We start from the raw sequence: 19,983 nt of genomic DNA, 5'->3' as shown, positions 1-19,983 counted from the left end.
GAGACGAAGAGGACAGTCGTGCAGTGGCTCGAAAGGAGCGCACATTAAATATGTAAGAACCAAATTCAAGTCCCACTGTGGCATTACGAAGGGAATAGGAGGTAAAAGATGAGTAATGCCTTTGAGGAATCTATTTACAACAGGGGAATTGAAAAGTGAGGGATAATCTAGAAGCCCAAGAAAGGCTGAAATGGCAGAAAGGTAGCCCTTGATAGCGCAGAGAGCAGAGCCCTGCTGGGCCAAAGAAAGAAGGAACAGTAGGACTAGTGAAAGACGGGCAGAAAGGGGATCCACAGCATTTGCTGTGCACCATGCCACAAATGTGTTCCACCTACAGGCGTATACCAACTTAGTGGAGAGGTGCCTGGCTGCCAGAATGACATCACAGACTTCAGGAGGCAAGTCGAAAGGAATCAACTGCCGCCGCTCAATCTCCACGCAAAGAAGTGGAGGCTGGACAGGTTCGGGTGTACTGTCCCCTGCTGCTGCAACAGTAGATCCTTACGAAGAGGCAGTCAGATCGGGGGATCGATGGTCATACTAAGTAGCTCGGGATACCAAACTCTTCGAGCCCAGTCCGTAGCCAAAAGAATGACTTGGGCCCGGTCGCGCCTGATCTTCTTCAGCACTCTGGGTAGAAGTGGTATAGGCGCAAAGGCGTACAACAGACCACAACTCCACTTGCAATGAAAAGCATCGCCTAGCGAAGTGCCGCCATGGACATTCCAACACGCAGAACTGCTGACATGGCACGTTCTTTTTGGTGACGAACAGATCTAACCAAGGCTCTCCCCACTGTTGAAAGAGACCTTGCGCCACATCCGAGTGAACACGCCATTCGTGATCAATCATGCACCTGCGGCTGAGCTTGTCTACCCTGGCGTTCAGTGAACCTGCCAGGTGTTGAACCACCAGGGAAATGTCCTGATGTTCCAGCCATATCCAGAGATGCAGAGCCTCCTGACATAGGGTACACAACCCCACCCCGCCCTGTTTGTTGCAGTACTACATGGCGGTGGTGTTGTCTGTGAACACCTGCACTACTTTCCCCTTGACAGAGGGAAGGAATGCCTTCAGTGCAAGTCGGATCGCCCAAGCTTGGACTCCGCCGTAGACCAGAGGCCTCTGATCAACGCCTCTCCCATGTGGCCCACTCATCCCAGGAGGGACGCATCCGTCACCACTGTCTGCTTCGGTTGGGAGAGGGAGAGGGATCTGCCATTGACCCAATGCCAGTTTGTGAGCCACCACTGCAGCTGAAGTGCAGTGCCCTCCGAGATCTGGACGTAATCGGACAGGTTCCCCTTGATGCTGCGTCCACTGGAACTTCAGGTCCCACCGCAGAGCCGGCATATGCCATCTGGCATGGGTGACCAGCAGGATGCAGGAGGCCATGAGGCCCAGCAGTCTCAGGGTCACCTTGACCGAAACCAGGATAGAGGCTGAAAGATCAGAATCATAGCCTGAATATCCTGGACTCACCGTTCGGGAGGATAAGCCCGAAAGTATGTAGTCTCCAGAACCGCGCCGATGAGGAGCTTCTGAGAGGGAATCAAGTGCGACTTCGGCCCACTAATGGAGAACCTCAGCAAATGCAGGAGGTTGGCCGTAGTCTGGAGGTGGGAGATGACAGCCTGGGGCAAGCCTGCCTTTAACAGCCAGTCGTCGAGATAGGGGAAGAATGGAACCCCTGATCTGCGCAGATGAGCTGCGACCACCGCCATCACTTTTGTGAACACCCGAGGGGCGCTGGTAAGGCCAAAGGGGAGTACGGTAAACTGAAAGTGCTTGTGGCCTACCGTAAACCATAGGTAACGCGGGTGGGAAGGCAGGACGGGAATGTGGAAATATCCATCCTGCAAGTCCAACGCTACCATCCAGTCTCCAGGGTCGAGGGCAGACAAGACCTGAGCCAGAGTTAACATCTTGAACTTTTTATTCCAAAGGAAGCGATTGACATCCCTGAGGTCCAAGATAGGACGCAGGCTATTGTCCTTCTTAGGCATCAGTAAGTAGTGGGTGTAGCAACCACGTCCTACTTCTGGTGCTCAATGGCCAAGAGGGCTGCGACTTCCTGTTGAAGAAGTGCCAAATGATTTCCCAACTTGGGTGGCATGACTGGAGGGGTAGTCTTGAAGGGGAGGGAGTAACCCATTTAGACTATTTGGAAAACCCACCTGTCCGAAGGGATGGTGTGCCAGTGGGGAAGGTGATGGCGAATCCTGCCGCCCACTGGCGTTTGATGGGCCTGAAAGACCAGACTAGGAAGGTTTGGAGGCAGAGGTGGCCTGGGTGGAGGTGGACTGACCAGTATGCTGGCCCCCTGACCCGCCTTGGCGGGTTCCACGCCCACGGCTGCGCTGAGATTGTTGCTGCGCAGGCCTGTGGCTCTGAAGCGAACATGTCGGGCACCCCTTCCGTGGCCACGAAATGAGCGAAAAGCAGAAGGCAGAGGAGGGCGCGTGGCGGAAAGGCCAAGGACGTGGCTGTAGCCCTTAAGTCCTTAAAGCGCTCTAACGCACTGTCTGCTTTACTGCCAAAAAAGGCAAACGCCATCACAGGGCATGTCCATCCGGGTGTTCTGGACATCCCCAGAGAAACCAGTAGTCCTAAGCCAGGTGTGGTGACAGAGCACCACTGTCGTGGAAATCGCCCTGCCCAGCGAGTCAGCGGTTTCAAGGCCATAACGAATCGTTAACTTAGCTGCGTCTCTCCCTTCAGCAATAGCTTGAGAGAGCACAGTCCGGGCCTCCTCAAAACACTGAGGCAGCACTTGCGCCACCGTCTCCAACACAGAGTGGGAATAACAGCCCAAGAGGCATGTGGTGTTTACAGCCCTTCCCTAGCGGAAGAAAAGATTTTCTTACTGAACTGTTACAGTTTCTTGGATTCCCTGTCCGGGGGGTGCGGAAGGGAATGCGCTTGGGGACGCAGAGGCTTGGACAACCAAGCTCTCAGGGGTGGGGTGTTGGGAAAGGAAAATGGGGTCGCCCGAAGCCGGGCGATGGCGTGGGCCATGTTCCTATCCACAGGAGCCCCTGTGTTGGGCCTGGACCAGGTGCCAAAAAGAACGTTAGCAAGTGCATCATTAAAAGACAGCAGTGGCTCCGGAGAGGTAGCTGCCGGCTGAAGCACTTCTGTCAGGAGATTAGTCCTGAAGGCCACTGTAGGGAGTTGGAGGTGGAGAGCCTCCGTCGCCCTACACAACACCACTGCGTAACTTGTACCCTTTTCCGTAGCCACGGTAGGAGGAGATAGCATGCCATGGTCAGGAGAGGTATCAAGACCACTGGCATCCCCCAATTCCTCTGCTCAGCCCGGGTCAAACTCACACTGTGTTGTGAGAGGGTCCTCAGACCCCTCCCCTTCCTCCTTAGTCTGATGAACAGGTCGAAAATAAGGAGGCTAGACATAGGGGTAGAAAGGCCCCATGGGCGTAGGAGTTGGCATCGAGCGACACAGTTTAGGTAACTTGTCCACATCGGGGGCGAAATCGGGGGCGACGTCGTCCGGGGGCATGGGTGATGTCGGAGGTGGTGCCGGTGAGGTCGGCATCACGAGGTCAACCGCCGTCGACCGGGATCCAGGCCTGGATCCTAGGGGACCATGCGACGGCAGGGCCGGAGCAGACAGCGATGCTGGAGCCAGAGCCGCCGACAATGCAGAGCGAGGGTCACCAGTCGGGTCTGCAGGGCCCGAAAGCGCGCCGGCAGGACCAGACGGTTCAGCTGGCAAAGTCCTGCAGTTGGGCCGGAGTCACCGACGGACCTGGGAGGGCGGATAAGCCGACGGCGACTGCGTAGGCTTCGCCGGAGCTGCGGGGTGGCACCTCCCGCACCCTCTGTGTTGCGTGATGGGAGGTTGGAGGGCGATGGCACTTCTTCGACTTCTTGTGATGCTTTGCCTTACCTGATCCAGAGTGCGAAGACTTGTATCCTGACGAACGATGGTGGTGGCTCCGCGACTGGTCCCTCGACCTACCATGGGACCGGGACCTTCAGCGGCGTGGGGCCAACTGCCAGACTACCAGCAACTTTCGGGACCTTTCCAGCAAAGTTTTTGGCGCCATGGGCCGGCAGTCAGGGCATGACTTGGGATCATGGTCGCGCCCCAGGCAGAAGAGACACACATGGTGCGGGTCCGTCACTGACATCATATGATGACAGTCCCCGCAGGACTTGAAACCGGGTATCCCTATGGCAACAGGAGTTGATCGACTCGGAAAAAAAAATGAAGACAAAAAGCCTAGAAAAACTCAGTAAAAAAATGACTGGGGTACCGCTCTCTCCGGATCTGCACTGGCTGGCACAGAAAAAGAAAGAACTGACATCAGCACGCGAGGGCGGAGTCTAAGTAGCTGCAGCAACATCATCTGGGTGACCACGACGCCAACGACGGGCACAGAGGCGCACGACACCACCTTCCAACGAGCAGGGGTACTGCTGACGAAAACTTTGAGGATCCAGTCTGACGCCTGGGGGTAATTCTAAGTTAAGGAATTTATAAATAACGTTTTTCTTTCAGATAAAATAGTTTCACTCTGTATTCTCCTCCTCAATTAATTGTCTAGACAATTCTAATGTTTCCCCGAATTTTACATACCTCCTCTACCCCCAATATATGGAAAATATGTCCCACTGTGATCTTGCCAATTCTATCCTCTCATTTACTTCACTAACTGTAGGTGACTGAATTCTAGCCCTTTGGTCCTCCCTTTTAAATACATTTTCTTGCTATAAACGATGGCTGCCCCTAACACCTTTTCCTGTTTCATTATTTCTTTTCCCCTTCTCCCAGACATAGTGTGCGTTTGGCACACAAGATCCTTTCCCCTCGATTCCTTCTTTTTCCTTCCTTGACTCCCTAAATGTTAAGCTATAAATGGTTCCTGGGATTTGCTCTTTTATTTCACCACCTAGATGGAGGAGACAGATGGCCTTTACTGGTACCTCTCTTTATTCCCTGTTCTCCTTTCCACCTATCTTAATCCTTCTGTTCCTCCCTCTTCTCACACTTATCACCAAAAGTAGATAATAGACTTTGATCAAATTTGAATTATGCCAGAGAAATACACACATTTGGCATTAAGTTACATTCATGACATTTCTCACGAATTTCGTATTACATAAAATTGTGTCACTTTAAGTACACACATGTAAAAATAAAAAAATAAAAAAGTTTTGCAAGATGCCAGCAGGTGACTGGTACGCACATAAAATGTCTTATTGAGAGACATTGTCTGCTCAAACCAGCCCCTTGTAGGTATCAGGGGTGATTTTTATGCACAGTGCAAGGCTCCCTTGAAAGAAAGAAAGAAAAAAAAAGTTATGCAACACACCATCAAATCCCATTTTGCTATTGATGTCTAATTTTGTGAAATTTTCATGTTATTTGAAAAATTTCTTGAGAACAAAATGATAATTTCTCACACCCCCTTTAGTTGATGGATTGCCCACAGGATTTTTAATGTTATTTTCTGGACCACTAGTCGCATAGATGTATATAATGGATAGCCCCCATTGATCACTGTCAATGCATTCAATAGGGCCACCCATTCCCTCTACTTGCAAGTGGTAAAGGGCCTCTTCGATAGCTCACCTTAAATAATGTTATCTCACCTATCCTTTCTGTCTCATCGTAAGCAGTTCCAGCGATGCCGCTACTCTCCAGGCCAAAGCTGGGGTCCTGCTTTCCAGTGATCTTGGCAGCCTCTTCGACCTTTCGCACATGGGCTTCCACCAGAGCAGTTGGTACCTCCTCCTTCATTTTAGAGAATTCATCTGTAAGAAAGAATACACACCGCTGAGAAGGTGAAGCGGAACTCTTGTGCATTATGTTGAGTAACCCATTTTGGATAGGCTTGTGACCCACTTTCTTTGCATAAAGACTACCTTCAGTGACCTGACATCTTTACATTTATTGATGTGAGCATCACCCAACAACGCATGGCTACCACACATACTTGAGAACCTAAAGAGCAGCTTTGCATGTTTACAACAACTCTCCTTATATTTTAATCTAGGGTACGAAACTACTGTAGAAAAAAGGCCCGAAGCTGTATATAAAATTCAGGGCTGCATATGCAGCAGGAGCCAAAACATAGGCTGACAGCAAGTGCTGAGAGGAGAGTAATTTCACATGGTGATGCTAAACGGCACAATATACAAGGGCTTACAATTAATAACCAAAAAGCACAAATATTCAAAGAAAATCTAGCCAATCACTGAAGGGTGGCAGCAAGACAAGGGTAGGATTATGACCCTGTGTGTAAACAAAGGTTGCACACAAAACTAACCCGTTCTTTCGATAGGAATTGAAGAGCCAGTCTTAATGGCAATACAAAGCAGGGGATATTGGCAACCTTTTCGAAAAATGCAGCAAGATCAGCATATTGCTATTGTTCTATAAGGTGAAAATAGTATGTTGACTTTTTGGCTGTGCCTCCAGTTCAGCAAGAGTAAATACAACAAAAGTAACCAAAGAAGGATAGGCCAACACTGGCTTGTGTTAAAAACAGAGCATTGGAACAGATAAGGAAATTAAAGTAAGCAGAATAAGGACGAAGCAAGCATTCGCAGAAATATATGGACTCAGTGATGGCACCAAAGATGGTGTTCTGCATGGCTAAGAAATTAAAGTTATTATACCAGAAGCTCTAAGTGAAGCAGAGTCCATATGCATGAACAAGACAGGCTATTTGTATTTAGCAGGCCTTCTCTAAACCTGTGAGACCATGCCACAGAAGTTGTAATTTTTTGTAATACTCAGTTTTGCATTTGTGCAGCAACCGCTCATTCATGGGTGTATAATCTAAGGAGATAGGTTGGTAGTGGGCTGGTGACAGGCTGTTGTAGTGGGTGAACGTATTATCTAAAGCATGCCCTGGACCTTTTTGATCCAGCCGGCAGGTCATGGAGTTACTTGTCACAAGCTTTATTAACACACACGCATCCACACATGCACGCACACAACACCCCCCACTCCATCCTGCAGTGAACATTCAGCGTGTGTGCCTCTACGCCGTCTGCCATATGCTTTATTGTACCACTCATAGTCCTAAGATCGGTAGAGATTAGAGAGACTGAACCTAGACAGGCAGCTTGGCACCCATATAATTACTTCTAAAGCACAACATTTACCCAGGCAAACCCTGGTGCTAGGAGAACTAAGAACAACAAATGAGAGTCCAGCTTGTGACGGCGGTTTCAGTTTCCTAAGAAACAGCATTAAATTAGAAAGACTGCAGAGGCCCAAATGCAGAGTGTATAACAGCTAGGGACACAGAACTAAAGCAATGTTGTAGGAAGCTGGCTCTGTATATGCTATACCAAAGTAAGGTAAAGTGTGCACAGAGTCCAGTGGATCCCAGAGGTATAGCAGAGGATAAAGTAGATAATATCTAACTCTCAAGTTAGTGGTAGCTGGGCTGATCAGTTAGGCTTATCAGAGGGTAGTGTTAATCATTTGTTGTACGCACCTAGGCAAGAAATAATATCATACAAAGACTGAATCCAGAGCAATTGGTTGTATAAAGAAGTTGTTACTTTGGTGTTTCATTACTAGAACCCAGAATTACTTGGTTGCAGGTAAGTGACACTTTCAAAGCAGTAATGCTTTTCAAAATATGGTGTGTACTTGTTTTATATAAGCATACAAGTTACTTTGCAGTATAGGAAATGCTATGTAAACTCTTTAGAATACTTGTAATTACTTTAGATTACTTTCTAGTTATTATTCAGTTACTTTTCTAATTTAGTGTAAAACCAACAGATAATACAGTTAAGGTGCTGCAATACATTCGTAAGCAGGACAATTCACTTGTAAACACCAAGTTACTTTGTTGCAATGTAAAGCAGCGTCAACACTTACAAAACTTTTCAGCAAAAGGCCACACCATGTAATCCCATGGGAAAAATTAAGTTAACACTTGCAGGTATGTATAACGACTTACGATGTGGTCCTTTTAGGAGTAGAACCAATGTTTCCCAAAGTTAAATTCTGCACTCAAAGTGCACCACCAGCGGCACTAGGGCTGCCGGGTGCAGAGTGCATGGCTGCCAATGCTGGTCAATGGAGACTAGTGGCATATCCGTTGGAGACTGCTCACGGACAGGTAAAGCGGTCTTGGAGGACAATCTTCAGGAGTCAAGGTAGATACAAAGGGGGACCCAAGGCATCACCAAACCCACACCACCAGCAGCACAGGGTTCTCACACAGTATCAGATGGCCAATGTTACCCTATGGAGATCGTCGGTTCCAGTTTAAGGCTGCAGGTTCAGACCAGGAGGTCTCTTCGGTGGAACCAACAGCCAGGGGAGGAAGCTGAGAAGCCAGACGACGTCGGGACACCAATGGTTCCGGTCACCAGGACGCAGGATCAGAGGATGCAAAGGTGTCTTTGGACGTCGGGTTTCTCCTTACCAGGCAAGTCGCGGTCGAGGGGGGCCTTAGTGCAGAGGCTGCAGATGTCGTCACAAGGGCTGGAAGACATCACCCTTCAATGGTTTCAGTCTCCAAATCGCTGGGGAACCTCGTCTGGACTGGTGGGCCTCCGGGACTCGGACCGTGGGCGTCGGGTGCAGAGGTAGGTCTGGAAGATGAGTATTCACAGTTTTGCAGGGGCTTGGAGTTCCTTTGGGAGACACAGCCGTGGTCTTCGGGAGTCTTAGGTCTTTTTCAAAGCTGATCAGTCTGCTCAGGGTTTTTTGGAGGTTGCAGGTCTTCAGGCAGGGAGTCGTCGTGCTGCAGGGGTTGCATGGTGGTGCAGGCAGGCCGGTAGGCGCCCACGTAGCCGACAAAAAGCTGATCATCCACCCGGAACTGCTGTGTACGCTGTAGATAGAAAGCGAGCGCACGTTTTGGGTCAAGACGGTGGAGCCTCTCCTCTTCTCTAGAAGAAGGTGGGCAAACTGATGGTCTGCACGATGTGGAAGGGCGTTAAAACCTTTGGCAGAAAAGAAGGACGAGTCCTTAAAGCCACCTTGTCCGGATAAACGGAAAGGAAAAGAGGTTTGGAAGAAAGGCCTGGAGCTCACTCACTCTTCTGGCAGAGGTGATGGCAACCAGGAAAGCTGTCGTAAGAGTAAGAAGACGTAAAGGACAGTTATGAAGAGGCTCAAAGGGAGCGCACATCAGAAAAGTCAAGAAAAGATTTAAGTCCCATTGAGGCATTATGAAGGGCACGGGAGGAAACGTGTGTGTAATGCCCTTGAGAAAGCGGTAAACAACCGGGGACTTAAAAAGATAAGGCTGATCAGGGAGCCTCAGGAAGGTGTAAATGGCAGAAAGATAGCCTTTGATAGTGCCCAAAGCAGAGCCCTGCTGGGCCAAAGATAGGAGAAACAGAAGAACCTCAGAAAGAGGGGCTAAAAGGGGCTCCACAGCCTTTGCTGTGCACCATGCCACAAATCTGTTCCATTGGCAGGTGTATACTGTTTTAGTGGAGGGACGCCTGGCTGCCAGAATGACATTACAAACTTAGGGAGGAAGGTCGAAAGCCGTTAACTGTCGCCGCTCAATCTCCAAGCATGGAGGTGGAGGCTGGACAGGTTCGGGTGGAGGACTGTCCCCTGCTGCTGCGACATACGGAGTAGCTCAGGATACCATACTCTTCGAGCCCAGTCCGGAGCCACAAGAATAACTTGGGCCCGGTCGCCCCTGATCATCTTCAGCACTCTGGGCAGAAGTGGTATAGGCGTAAAGGCGTACAACAGACCTCAGCTCCACTCGAGACAAAAAGTGTCTCCGAGCGAGTGCCGCCATGGAAATTCCAACACGCAGAACTGATGACATTGTGCGTTCTCTTCGGTGGCGAATAGATCTACCCAGGGCTCTCCCCACTGCAGAAAGAGACCTTGCGCCACGTCCGAGTTCAGACGCCACTCGTGATCCACCATGCACTGGTGGCCGAGTTCGTCGCCCTGGCATTCAGTGAAGCTGCCAGGTGTTGAACCACCAAGGTAATGCCTTGATGTTCCAGCCATGTCCAGAGGCGCAGAGCCTCCTGACATAGGTTCCACGACCCCACCCCGCCCTGCTAGTTGCAATACCACATGGCGGTGGTGTTGTCCGTGAGCACCTGCACTACACTTCCCCGGACAGAGGGAAGGAATGCCTTCAGTGCAAGCCCGATCACTCGCAGCTCCAGAAGGTAGATATGGAGCCGGGACTCCGCCGGAGACCAGAGGCCTCTGATCTCTGCCTCTCCCATGTGGCCTCCCCATCCCAGGAGGGACGCATCCGTCACCACTGTGTGCTCCGGTTGGGGAAGGGAGAGGGATTTACCACTGACCCAGTCTCGATTCGTGAGCCACCACTGCAACTGTTGTGCAGTGCCGTCCGAGATCTGGATGAGATCGGACAGGGTGCCCTGATGCTGTGCCCACTGGAACTTCAGGTCCCACTGCAGAGCCTGCATATGTCATCTGGCATGCGTCACCAACAGGATGCATCCTGACTGAAACCCGGGATAGAGGCTAAAAGAGCGGAATCATAGCCTCAATATCCCGGACTCGCTGCTCAGGAGGATAAACCCAAAATAGCGTCGTATCCAGAACCGCTCCGATGAAAGGGAGCTTCTGTGAGGGACGCAGGTGGGACTTCGGCACATTGATGGAGAACCCCATCAAATGCAGGAGGTCGGTCGATGTCTGGAGGTGGGAGACGACTGCCTGAGGCGATCCCGCCTTCAACAACCAGTTGTCGAGGTAGGGGAAGACCGACACCCCTGACCTGCGCAGATGAGCTGCGACCACCGCCATCACTTTTGTGAACACCCAAGGGGCGCTGGTAAGGCCGAAAGGGAGCACGGCAAAGTGAAAATGCTCCTGGCCTACCATGAACCGCAGGTAACGCAGGTGGGCCAGCAGGATGGGGATATGAAAATAGGCGACCTGCAAGTCCAACGCTACCATCCAGTCTCCAGGGTCCAGGGCAGTCTGGACCTGAGCCAGAGTCAGCATCTTGAACTTCTCCTTCTGGAGGAAGCGAATGATGTTCCGGAGGTCCAAGATCAGGTGCATGCCCCCTTGTCCTTCTTGGGGACCAGAAAGTAGTGGGAATAACAGCCACTTCCTACTTCCTGATCGGGAACGTACTCGATGGCCCCCTTGGCCAAGAGGGCCGTAACTTCCTCTTGCAGAAGTTGCAAGTGATCCCCCGACACGCGGTGGTACTGAGGTGGCATGGCTGGAGGGGTCGCCTCGAAGGGGAGGGAGTAGCCCCTTTGGACGATTTGCAGCACCCACCTGTCCGATGTGATGGAGCGCCAGTGGAGGAGGTGATGGCGAACCCTGCCCCCACTGGCGTGAAATGGGCCTGAAAGCTCGGACTAGGAAAGCTTTGAGGCGGATGCTGAGGGGGTGGATGTGGACTGGCCACGCCGTTATCCCCTGTTACCGCCGCGACGGTAACCACGTCCGCCACCGCGCTGAATGTTAGACTGCGGCCCGTGACTGGCAGGACGTGTGGGAGCACCCCTTCCGTGGCCACGAAAGGAGCGCTGGGCATTAGATCGCTGGCGCGGGGCCGACAGGCCCAAGGACTTGGCCGTAGCCCTGGAGTCCTTAAAGCGTTCCAGCGCATGATCTGCCTTGCCACCGAACGGCATGTCCATAAGTGTGTTTCGGACATCGGCCAAAAAATTTACGGACCTCAGCCAGGCGTGGCGGCGAACCGCCACAGACGTTGAAATCGCTCTTCCAAGCGAGTCCGTGGTATCCAGCCCACATCTGATAGAATACAGCGCTGCGTCGCTTCTCTCCGCAAGGGCTTGGGCGAGCTTCACCCGGGCTCCCTCCGGGCACTCCGGCAGAACGGCTGCAACCGTATCCCACAGAGAGTGGGTGTAATGGCCCAAGAGGCACGCTGTGTTGACTGACCGCAACCCCAAACTAAGGGAGGAGAACATCTTCTTTCTGAATTGTTCATACCTCTTGGATTCCAGATCTGGTGGTGCCATCGGGAATGCGGATTGGGAGGTGGTGGCCTGGATAACTAGGCTCTCTGGGGTGGGGTGAGTGGACAAGAAACTAGGGTCGCCCGGGGATGGGCGGTGGTGCCTAGCGACGTTCCTATCTACAGGCGGACCTGTAGCGGGCCTGGACCAAGTGCCCAACAGGACGTCTGTGAGAGCCTCATTAAACAGCAGTAGAGGCTCTAGGGAGCTTACCTGCGGTTTAAGGACCTCTGTGAGGATGTTGGACCTCACTGTTGCGACGGGGAGTTCAAGAGCCAAGGCCTTGGCTGCCCTCGTCAGCACCACACTATAGGCTGCCCCCTCCTCCGTAGCCATGGTAGGAGGGGAGACAAAACCAGTGTCTGGGGAGGTATCCAGGCCACTGGCTTCCCCTAGTTCCTGTGTCCAGTCCTCATATGACTGGCACTCACGAGCCAGGGGGTTCTCAGACCCTCCCTTAGTCACCCTCGTCGTCCATGTCATGAAACTCAGGGATAAAGGATGGACCCAGATCCTCGAAGAATTGCTCTTCGGACGGCGCCGAGGGTGACACCCTAGGGGGCGACGCCGGCGTGGTCGTAAGGTCGACCAGCGGCGACCCGGACCTGGATCCGGTGAGGCCCTGCGGTGTCGGGACCGAAGTCGCCAACAGCACCGGGGCCGAAGCACCCGACGGAGCCGGGGCCGAAACACCCGGCTCGCTTGGACTTCCAGTCGGGTCCGCTGGGCCCGAAGGCGCAGCGGAACCAGACGGAGGAGAGCGCGACCTCATGGCCAGGAGGAAGGCTTCTATTTCCTCCGGCGTCGCGTTCTGCCAAGGGACTGGCGGGTATGAAGCAGGCCGCGACGCCTGCGGCTCTGGCGGAGCCGCGTGGGCGGTGTCACCCGAACCCCTGGCGGCGGCGCGCGAGCGTCAGGGGTAGTCAGAAGAGCGATGTAGTCTCTTCGACTTCTTGTGACTCTTACCTGAGGACTTGGAGCCCGACGAGTGGTGTCGACTCGCCAAGCTGTGATGACTCCGGCCCCGCGACCGGTCCCTCGACCTCCTTCCAGACCGGGACCTCGAGCGGCGCGGGGCCCACTGCCGGAGCTCGAGGCGCTTGCGGGACCGCTCCCGCCTAGCCTTCGACGTCAAGGCCCGGCATTCGGGGCACGACTTGTCATCGTGGTCGGGCCCCAGGCAATGTAGACACCGGCGATGGGGGTCGGTAACCGACATCAGTCGGTTACAGTCGGCACATGGCTTGAACCCGGGCATCCCTACCGGCACCGATGGAGTCAGACTCGAAACGGATCCAAAAAGGATCGAAAAAGCTTAGTCAAAAAGTGACTAAAGGGTACCACTTTCTCCGGGCCTGCGCTTGCTGGCGCGGAAAAAAGAAGAACTGACGTCAGCGCGCGAGGGCGTGTGTCTAAGTACTCCGACGACGTCATCCCGGCGCCAACGACGGACGTGGTGCCGCAGACGACGCCTACCGACGCGCAGGGGTACTGCTACGCAACATTTTCCGGATCCAGTCTGATGCCTGGGGATATTCTAAGGTAAGGAATCTAATACTAACCTGTTTCTTTCAGATACGCAGGGCAGCATCATCCGTGGAGAGCCCACGCCCCCAACAGGCCGAAAACCAGCCCTCGGGGGCAAACTGCGACACTTACCCACAGGGGAGCCACGCTCTTGCGGCACAGGAGAAGGATGAGGACGACGACGATAACTGCTCCGTAAACCTTCCGCATAGGCTGAGCGAGGCGACAAAGCCGACCTGGACTTCGGCCGCACGACTTCGGCTTCAACCGCTGGCACGCCTCGCAATCAGTGGAGCAGTAATCCTCCCCCAATCACCACATGCAAATGAAGCGAGGGTCCGTCGCCGACATCAAGCGTCCACAAGACGAACAAGTCTTGAAGCCCGAAGGCATCCGCACACTGTTTTCACAACACACAAAGGATAGAAGGGAAAGGCCTAAACAGGCCCGGAGCATGAACCGGATCCGCGTTGCACGCGGAAAAGGAAAAAAACTGACGTAGGCGCACCGGGGTGGGACTTATGTGACCTCGCTGATGTCACGTACGCAGGCAACGCCTGGGCGGAGCCGCGTGATGCCGTCCCCCGACGAGCAGGGATGCTGGGCAAAAAGTTTCCGGATCCAGTCTCACGCCTGGGGATAATTCTACGTTAAGGAATCTGCGGCTAGTAGTCTATCAGATAAGGGCCATATGTACGTATCAAGATTAGTAATTGTGATGTAAATTGTTATTTGTAACTGATCACAATTTGGAAATAACAAATCCTAATGTATGAAATTTTTCGTTTTTAATTAGCGATTACGAGGCATGGCCAAGATGGCCGCCGCGTAGGAAGTGCCTGCTCGCCGCTCCGGTCTCTCACCTAGGCCCATGCCCTACAACTACGTACAGGCCCCTGATGGTGCTCCAGATCGCTCGCCCTGCCTGTGATTTCCCTGGGACAGCCTAGAACCGGGAGCGGTGCAGCCACGAAGCACGATCGCCAGGGATCGGCGTTTGCTGCCTCCAAGAAAGCTGCTCTGTATATTCTGCACCAAAGTAAGGTTCAGTGTGCACAGAGTCCACAGTCCCCAGAGGTATGGCAGAGGCCGTTAGATATAACTTTACTCTCTGAAGTGGTAACTTGGTTGAGCAGTAAGGCAGTATCAGAGGACAGTGTAAAGCATTTGTTGTACACACTCAGTCAGCAAAAGGTCTCACACACTCAAGAACTGCACTCTAGGCCAATTGTTTTGTATATCCATTCTAATAATATAAAGAGAGAGACCAAACCTTTGAGGCGGGTAAGCTCCGGAACCACTGCGCCAACCAGAACCCCGCATACAGCATTGGAAAGGTGAGGCAAAGCAGATGGACATAGGCTATACACCAGCGCAAAATGTAGTTTGGAAGGGACAAAGCATGTTGTGGGACAAAATAGTCCATTGGATGTAGCACCACCTCTGAGGTGGGCGTGTGCGTTCAGCATTGTATGACGTTTGAAGCGTGAGAATAGCGTTCTATCACGTAGAAAATGTGTGGCGTCTGAGTACGCCGTCGGATGACGTACACACGCTGAACGTCGGCGCCTTAATCAGCGGATGCTGAGGCACATGAGCATCGCTGGGGCGCATTATCACATTGAACGGATACATTTGGAACACGCACAGCATCGCGGTGCCCCATTTGTACACTGTGAGGCCAAGGGACTTGACAGCAGGCACACACGCTGAACGTTGGCGCCGTAATCAGCGGATGCAGAGGCACATATCGCTGGGGCGCTTTCTGAGAGTGGCTGGACACATTTGGAGCACGCATACACGGTAAACATTCACAAAGTGATCAGCGGCTGCAGAGGTACATGCAGCCGTATGCTGATCAGGTGATACAGAGGCAAATGCAAGCCCATGCACACAGGGCATCGTTGGGGCGAATTCATTCATTGCGAGGACCCATCTATAAGAAAGGGCGGAGGTGCGGGCAGAGACTTAGGCCCTCATTAGGATGATGGGCGGACTTGTCCGCCTGCCATCCCATCGGAAAAAGGGACCGCCCGCCATAAGGGCGGGGGTCCCGATGGTGGCATTAGGATACGCCCGCCACAGTGACGGGCGCATCCTGTATTTTTACCATTGCGGCGGGCGGTGCACGTCGTGCATTTCAAAGCACAACATGACTGGCACTTTGAAATGCGGGCCCCCATGTGCACCCCCCACCCCCCGGAGTCCCTGGGGGCCCGCAACGGGACCCCGCAGGGATTCTCCGCATGCCTTTCCTTGGCGGCACATTCACATTGGCCCATCATAATATGGCTGGCGGTGTCTCAGACACGCCACCATATTATACCTTTTCCGCCCCGGTCGCCTTGCGACCGGGGCGGAAAAGCGGTGGACGGTCTTACCGTCCGCCGCGGTCCCCCCGCCATCCTAATATGGCAGGGGGCTTTCATAGCAAGGATGGCCGGCGGATCGCCCCGGCCAGGCTGGCGGTGGCTACCGCCATCCTGGAGGAGACGATCCGCCCACCATCCTAATGGGCCCCTCAGTGCGCTGCCACAAAGGGGAAGCAAGGACGACTGAGTCACGGGACTGTGAGGTGCGCAGGAGCACAAAAGGGAAAACGTTCCCAGATAAGCCACTAACGGCCACAAGTTCAACTGCAAGGAACACCCAGCAGTAGCGTGTCTGCACGGATCTAAAACACAGGTAACAAACAATTTCTAAAATTGCAACAAATAGCGTGTTATTCTTGAGAACAACTACATGCTTTAGGACCTACTTACCCCTACAGCCTTAACGAATGTGGTATACCAAGAGGCTTTGAAATAAAATATACATACCTATTCTAACCATTGCAGACATTTTTGTCATACCCGGACAACGTCGCGATGGGCCGCTAGTAAAAATATATTGTTGTTTATTTTACAACCACAAGTAGGTATCAAATACTTTCTCAGAATGAGATGTTGTAATTGAATACTTTCAAATAGCAATAGACTTTTAAATGCAATCGATACAATTGTTGCAATATACAACACAAGTTAAACACAAAATAACATTGAGCTCAATGGGAAGTTTTAAGTGAATGCAATAAAACCACTTTACAAATGTTTTTCTTGCTCAGGGCTGGATCCTGGATTCAGCTCTGGCGAGTTTCCTGTAAACAGTTGAAATAAATCGTTTTTGTTACACAGGCGATTTTTAAGGAATATTTGTATGTTTTGAAAATCGACACTTAAAAGAATTTCTGGCAAAAAACAGGCAATGTTATCCTATGGGAGGAAATCAGGTCATCGGAAAATCACAGTTGTAATTACTTTTTAGGGTCAGTGCTGGGCACACAGATACAGCACTGGGATCTCTCCTGATAGCAGATGAGTAATTTCGTTTTCGTTGATCGGATGATTTTTAAGAACTATTTCAAAGTTGCAAAACTCGACACTTAGAAGAAATTCTGAGTGAAACCCAGCCAATGTTACCCTATGGAGAAAATCAAGTTATCGGTCTTTGGGTATGTACTCGGCTGGCAGAGTTAAGGTTCTAGGGTAGACTCAGGGGTCTCCCAGGGTCAGGTAGGTACAGTCGTTACACCCTCAGCGGCAGACGGGCAGCCGGGTGCAGAGTGAGTAGGCTCAATGTTAGCCTATGGTGGGCAGGGGGTCTTAGGTTGGTGGCTGCTAGCAGGCAGGCCACGCAGCTGTGGGAGCTGAGCTCCTGGTCACTTACACAGGGCAAGTGGGGAAGTAGGATAGGACAGATGCTGCACTTCCAGTGGCACTCGGGCGGCTGGGTGCAGGGTGCTTTTGGGCCGTTGGACGCCTAATGTATTTCAATGGGAAAGTTGAAAGTTGAACAAAGGCTGCAGGCTAGGGGACGGAGATTCTTCAAGTGCAACCACCCCTTCAAGAGGTAAGTTGGGAAGCTGGAGGTTAGGTAGCCACCAAGGAGTTGGGCACAGGGGGCAGTGGGGCACCGGGGTGTCTTTTGGTGTCGGGAAATCTTACCATTAGCTGGTTGCAGTAGGAGGTGCCCCTGGTTGTGAGGCTGCAGTCGTCGTCAGGAGCGTCGAGGAGGGTCATTGGGTGCTGGATTCGTTGTCACAGTCGCCAGGGGGACGTCCTCGTGGTCTTTGTTCACTTAGGCACAGGCCGGGCTCGGCGGGTGCAGAGTGTGCTGGTTTCGCGGTTCCTGGCTGGCACCAGGGGCTGTTGCTGTGTGAGCAGAACCACTGCTCGTGGGAGTCCCAGTCTTTAGATGAGCAAGGCATTCAGGTCCTCCGGGGTTTATGAGGTTGCTGACCACTGGAGACGCCGGGGTTTAGCAGGAGCAGGTTCAAGGATCAACAGTCCTGTAGGGCTGGGGCCAAGTCAGTTGGTGCCGTTCTCTGGTTAGTAGTTGCACAGCAGGTCTTCTTTCTTCTTGTAGTTTCGGAATCTGGATCTGAGGAAGGAAGGTTCAGGGTGCCACTAAATACTAAATTTAGGGGTGTTACAGGTAGGTAAAGGGCAGAGACCAATGGGTCCCTTCCCTGGGGTGGGTACACCCCCTATTCTGCCGCACTCCAGTGGGATAGGGGCAGGAGCATGTCCCTGGCTGGCTGGGTCGCCACATCCTCAAGATGGCGGGAACTCAAGGTTGTGCTTCACCTCGCCTCCCCCACCTTAGGGGTGGAGTCGGCAGAGGTGGGCACACCTCTTTTCCTCACTTGTTTTTCCTGCTGGTTTCCCCCCCCCCCCCCCCCCCAAAGTAGGGGGTGGAACCAGTGGGGACCAGTTGCTGAGTACAGCAAGCGCTCTGGAGAGACTCACAAAGGCGGAATGCCTTTGAAGCTTCTCCTTAGTGAACTCTGCCCAGCCTGGGGGAGGAGGCTTGGCACCTCGTCCCAGGATGTGCATTGTTTCAGGCCTCCGAGAGCAGCAAGCTCTCGACCCATTTGTCCAGAAACATGTCTGGTGGTAGCAGTCTAGGCAGCCACTTACTCAGGTCACTAGGAGTTGGTCGAGTTTCAGGGGACATCTCTAAGATGCCCTCTGTCATGTATTTTACATTAAATCCCACACAGGCATCAGTGTGGGTTTAATGTGCTGAGAAGTTTGATACCAAAGTTCCCAGGCTTCAGAGCAGCCATTATGGTGTTGTGTAGTTCGTAATGACAAACTCCCAGCACCATATACTCTTAATGACAGCACTGCACTTACAGGGTCCAGGAATGGACCTGTGTACTGTAGGGGTACAGGGCTCATGCATCTGTACCCTCACCACTGGCACAGGGCACCCAGCTAGAAGAGTGGCTGATGTATGCCAGGGCAGTGTTTTGTGGGCATGGCACACATTGATGTGTGCCATGTCGACTATTCACTTTGTTTTGCACCAAGACACGCAGCCTGCTAAGGCAGTGTGTGAGTGTCAGGGTAGAGGGCCTCCAAGGGTGGCACAATAAGTGTTGCAGCCCTTAGAGGTCTTCCCTGGTCACAGAGCCCTGGGTACCTGGGGTACCACTTACGAGGGACTGACCTGTGGCCAGAGATGCCGATTGGGTTCGTTTTTGAGGGAAGAACACAGGCCCTAGGAACCTGACTGGCAGGGACCCAGGGCACACCAAGGAAAAGTGCATTAGAAATCTGGCAAAAAGTAGGGGGGTTACTGCAACAGAAACCCACTTCCTTACACTGCCCCTACGCCACGTAGCCTGCGGCCTGCCGGGCAGGCGACAAGCAGGTGCGGCTTGCAGCGAAATCACGACTCGTGAGTGCACCCCATGCTTGTCGAGTGGAGGAGCCTTGGGCGGACGGCTCTCGGGGGTCTTCGGTAGCAGAGCGTCCTCCCCCGGGAGTGCGGACCTAAAAGGAGGCGGATCAGCGGGTAGGCGAGGGCCAACTCATCGGAGCCCTTCGACCTGCGGAGAGTAAGGAGTGAGGCCCGGCAGCCGGTGTGAAGGACTGGACGATGAGCGGTGGGTGCAGGTGAGTCTGATATTGGGGACGGATGGGTCACGCTTCCTTTCGGGACCCGGCCCTCCCCCTGAGCAGGACAAGTGGGGCTACACCCCCCCTGAACAACCCACTCCCCCCACACCCCACCTGAGGATGACCGGGGACCCTGGAACAGGAGGAAACTATTGAGCGACGCGACGGAGCAGCAAGATGGCGACGGGTGGGGAGGCCTCCTCTTCGTCTTCGCCCAGACCCTGAGACAATGGCTAACAAATTGTGAGAAGTTGGCCTGGTGTATGATGTTCACTATTCTAGTGAGCACCTTGTACCAGTCCAAACAACCCTTATGGTGATTGGTTGTAAGTCAACCTTATAGACCAGCTATTCTAGGGGTAGCATGGACATAAGCAGTCTTAGGCTTCACTCAAGAGGGATTGTGAAGCCAGCTGTTTTACCATATGCAATCCTTTTAATACCAAATGAAAGGACACCACACAAGTTATATATTATAAAATATATGTATTTATTACTAGAATAATCCTCTGTACTCTTTATGAGGGCAGAGGCACAAGCGTTAAACAAAGAAC

The 19,983-nt window shown here is 52.6% G+C and overlaps 1 protein-coding gene across 5 annotated transcripts in view; it reads right to left on the bottom strand.

Moving 5' to 3' along the window:
* SMARCC2 (SWI/SNF related BAF chromatin remodeling complex subunit C2) overlaps positions 1-19,983 on the bottom strand; it is a 588,171-nt gene that overhangs the window by 318,561 nt on the left and 249,627 nt on the right. For all 5 annotated transcript variants that reach the window (XM_078686227.1, XM_078686241.1, XM_078686231.1 and 2 more), the window contains exon 21: positions 5,619-5,780. In XM_078686227.1, the coding sequence (XP_078542353.1) occupies positions 5,619-5,780 (162 nt within the window). The remainder of the gene's footprint in view (positions 1-5,618; positions 5,781-19,983) is intronic.

This window comes from Lissotriton helveticus, chromosome 1_1, assembly GCF_964261635.1.
Source record: "Lissotriton helveticus chromosome 1_1, aLisHel1.1, whole genome shotgun sequence".
NCBI classification, from domain to species: Eukaryota; Metazoa; Chordata; class Amphibia; order Caudata; family Salamandridae; genus Lissotriton; species Lissotriton helveticus.
Note: the sequence above shows the minus strand (reverse complement) of the source record. Positions and strands in the feature narration are given on the sequence as shown.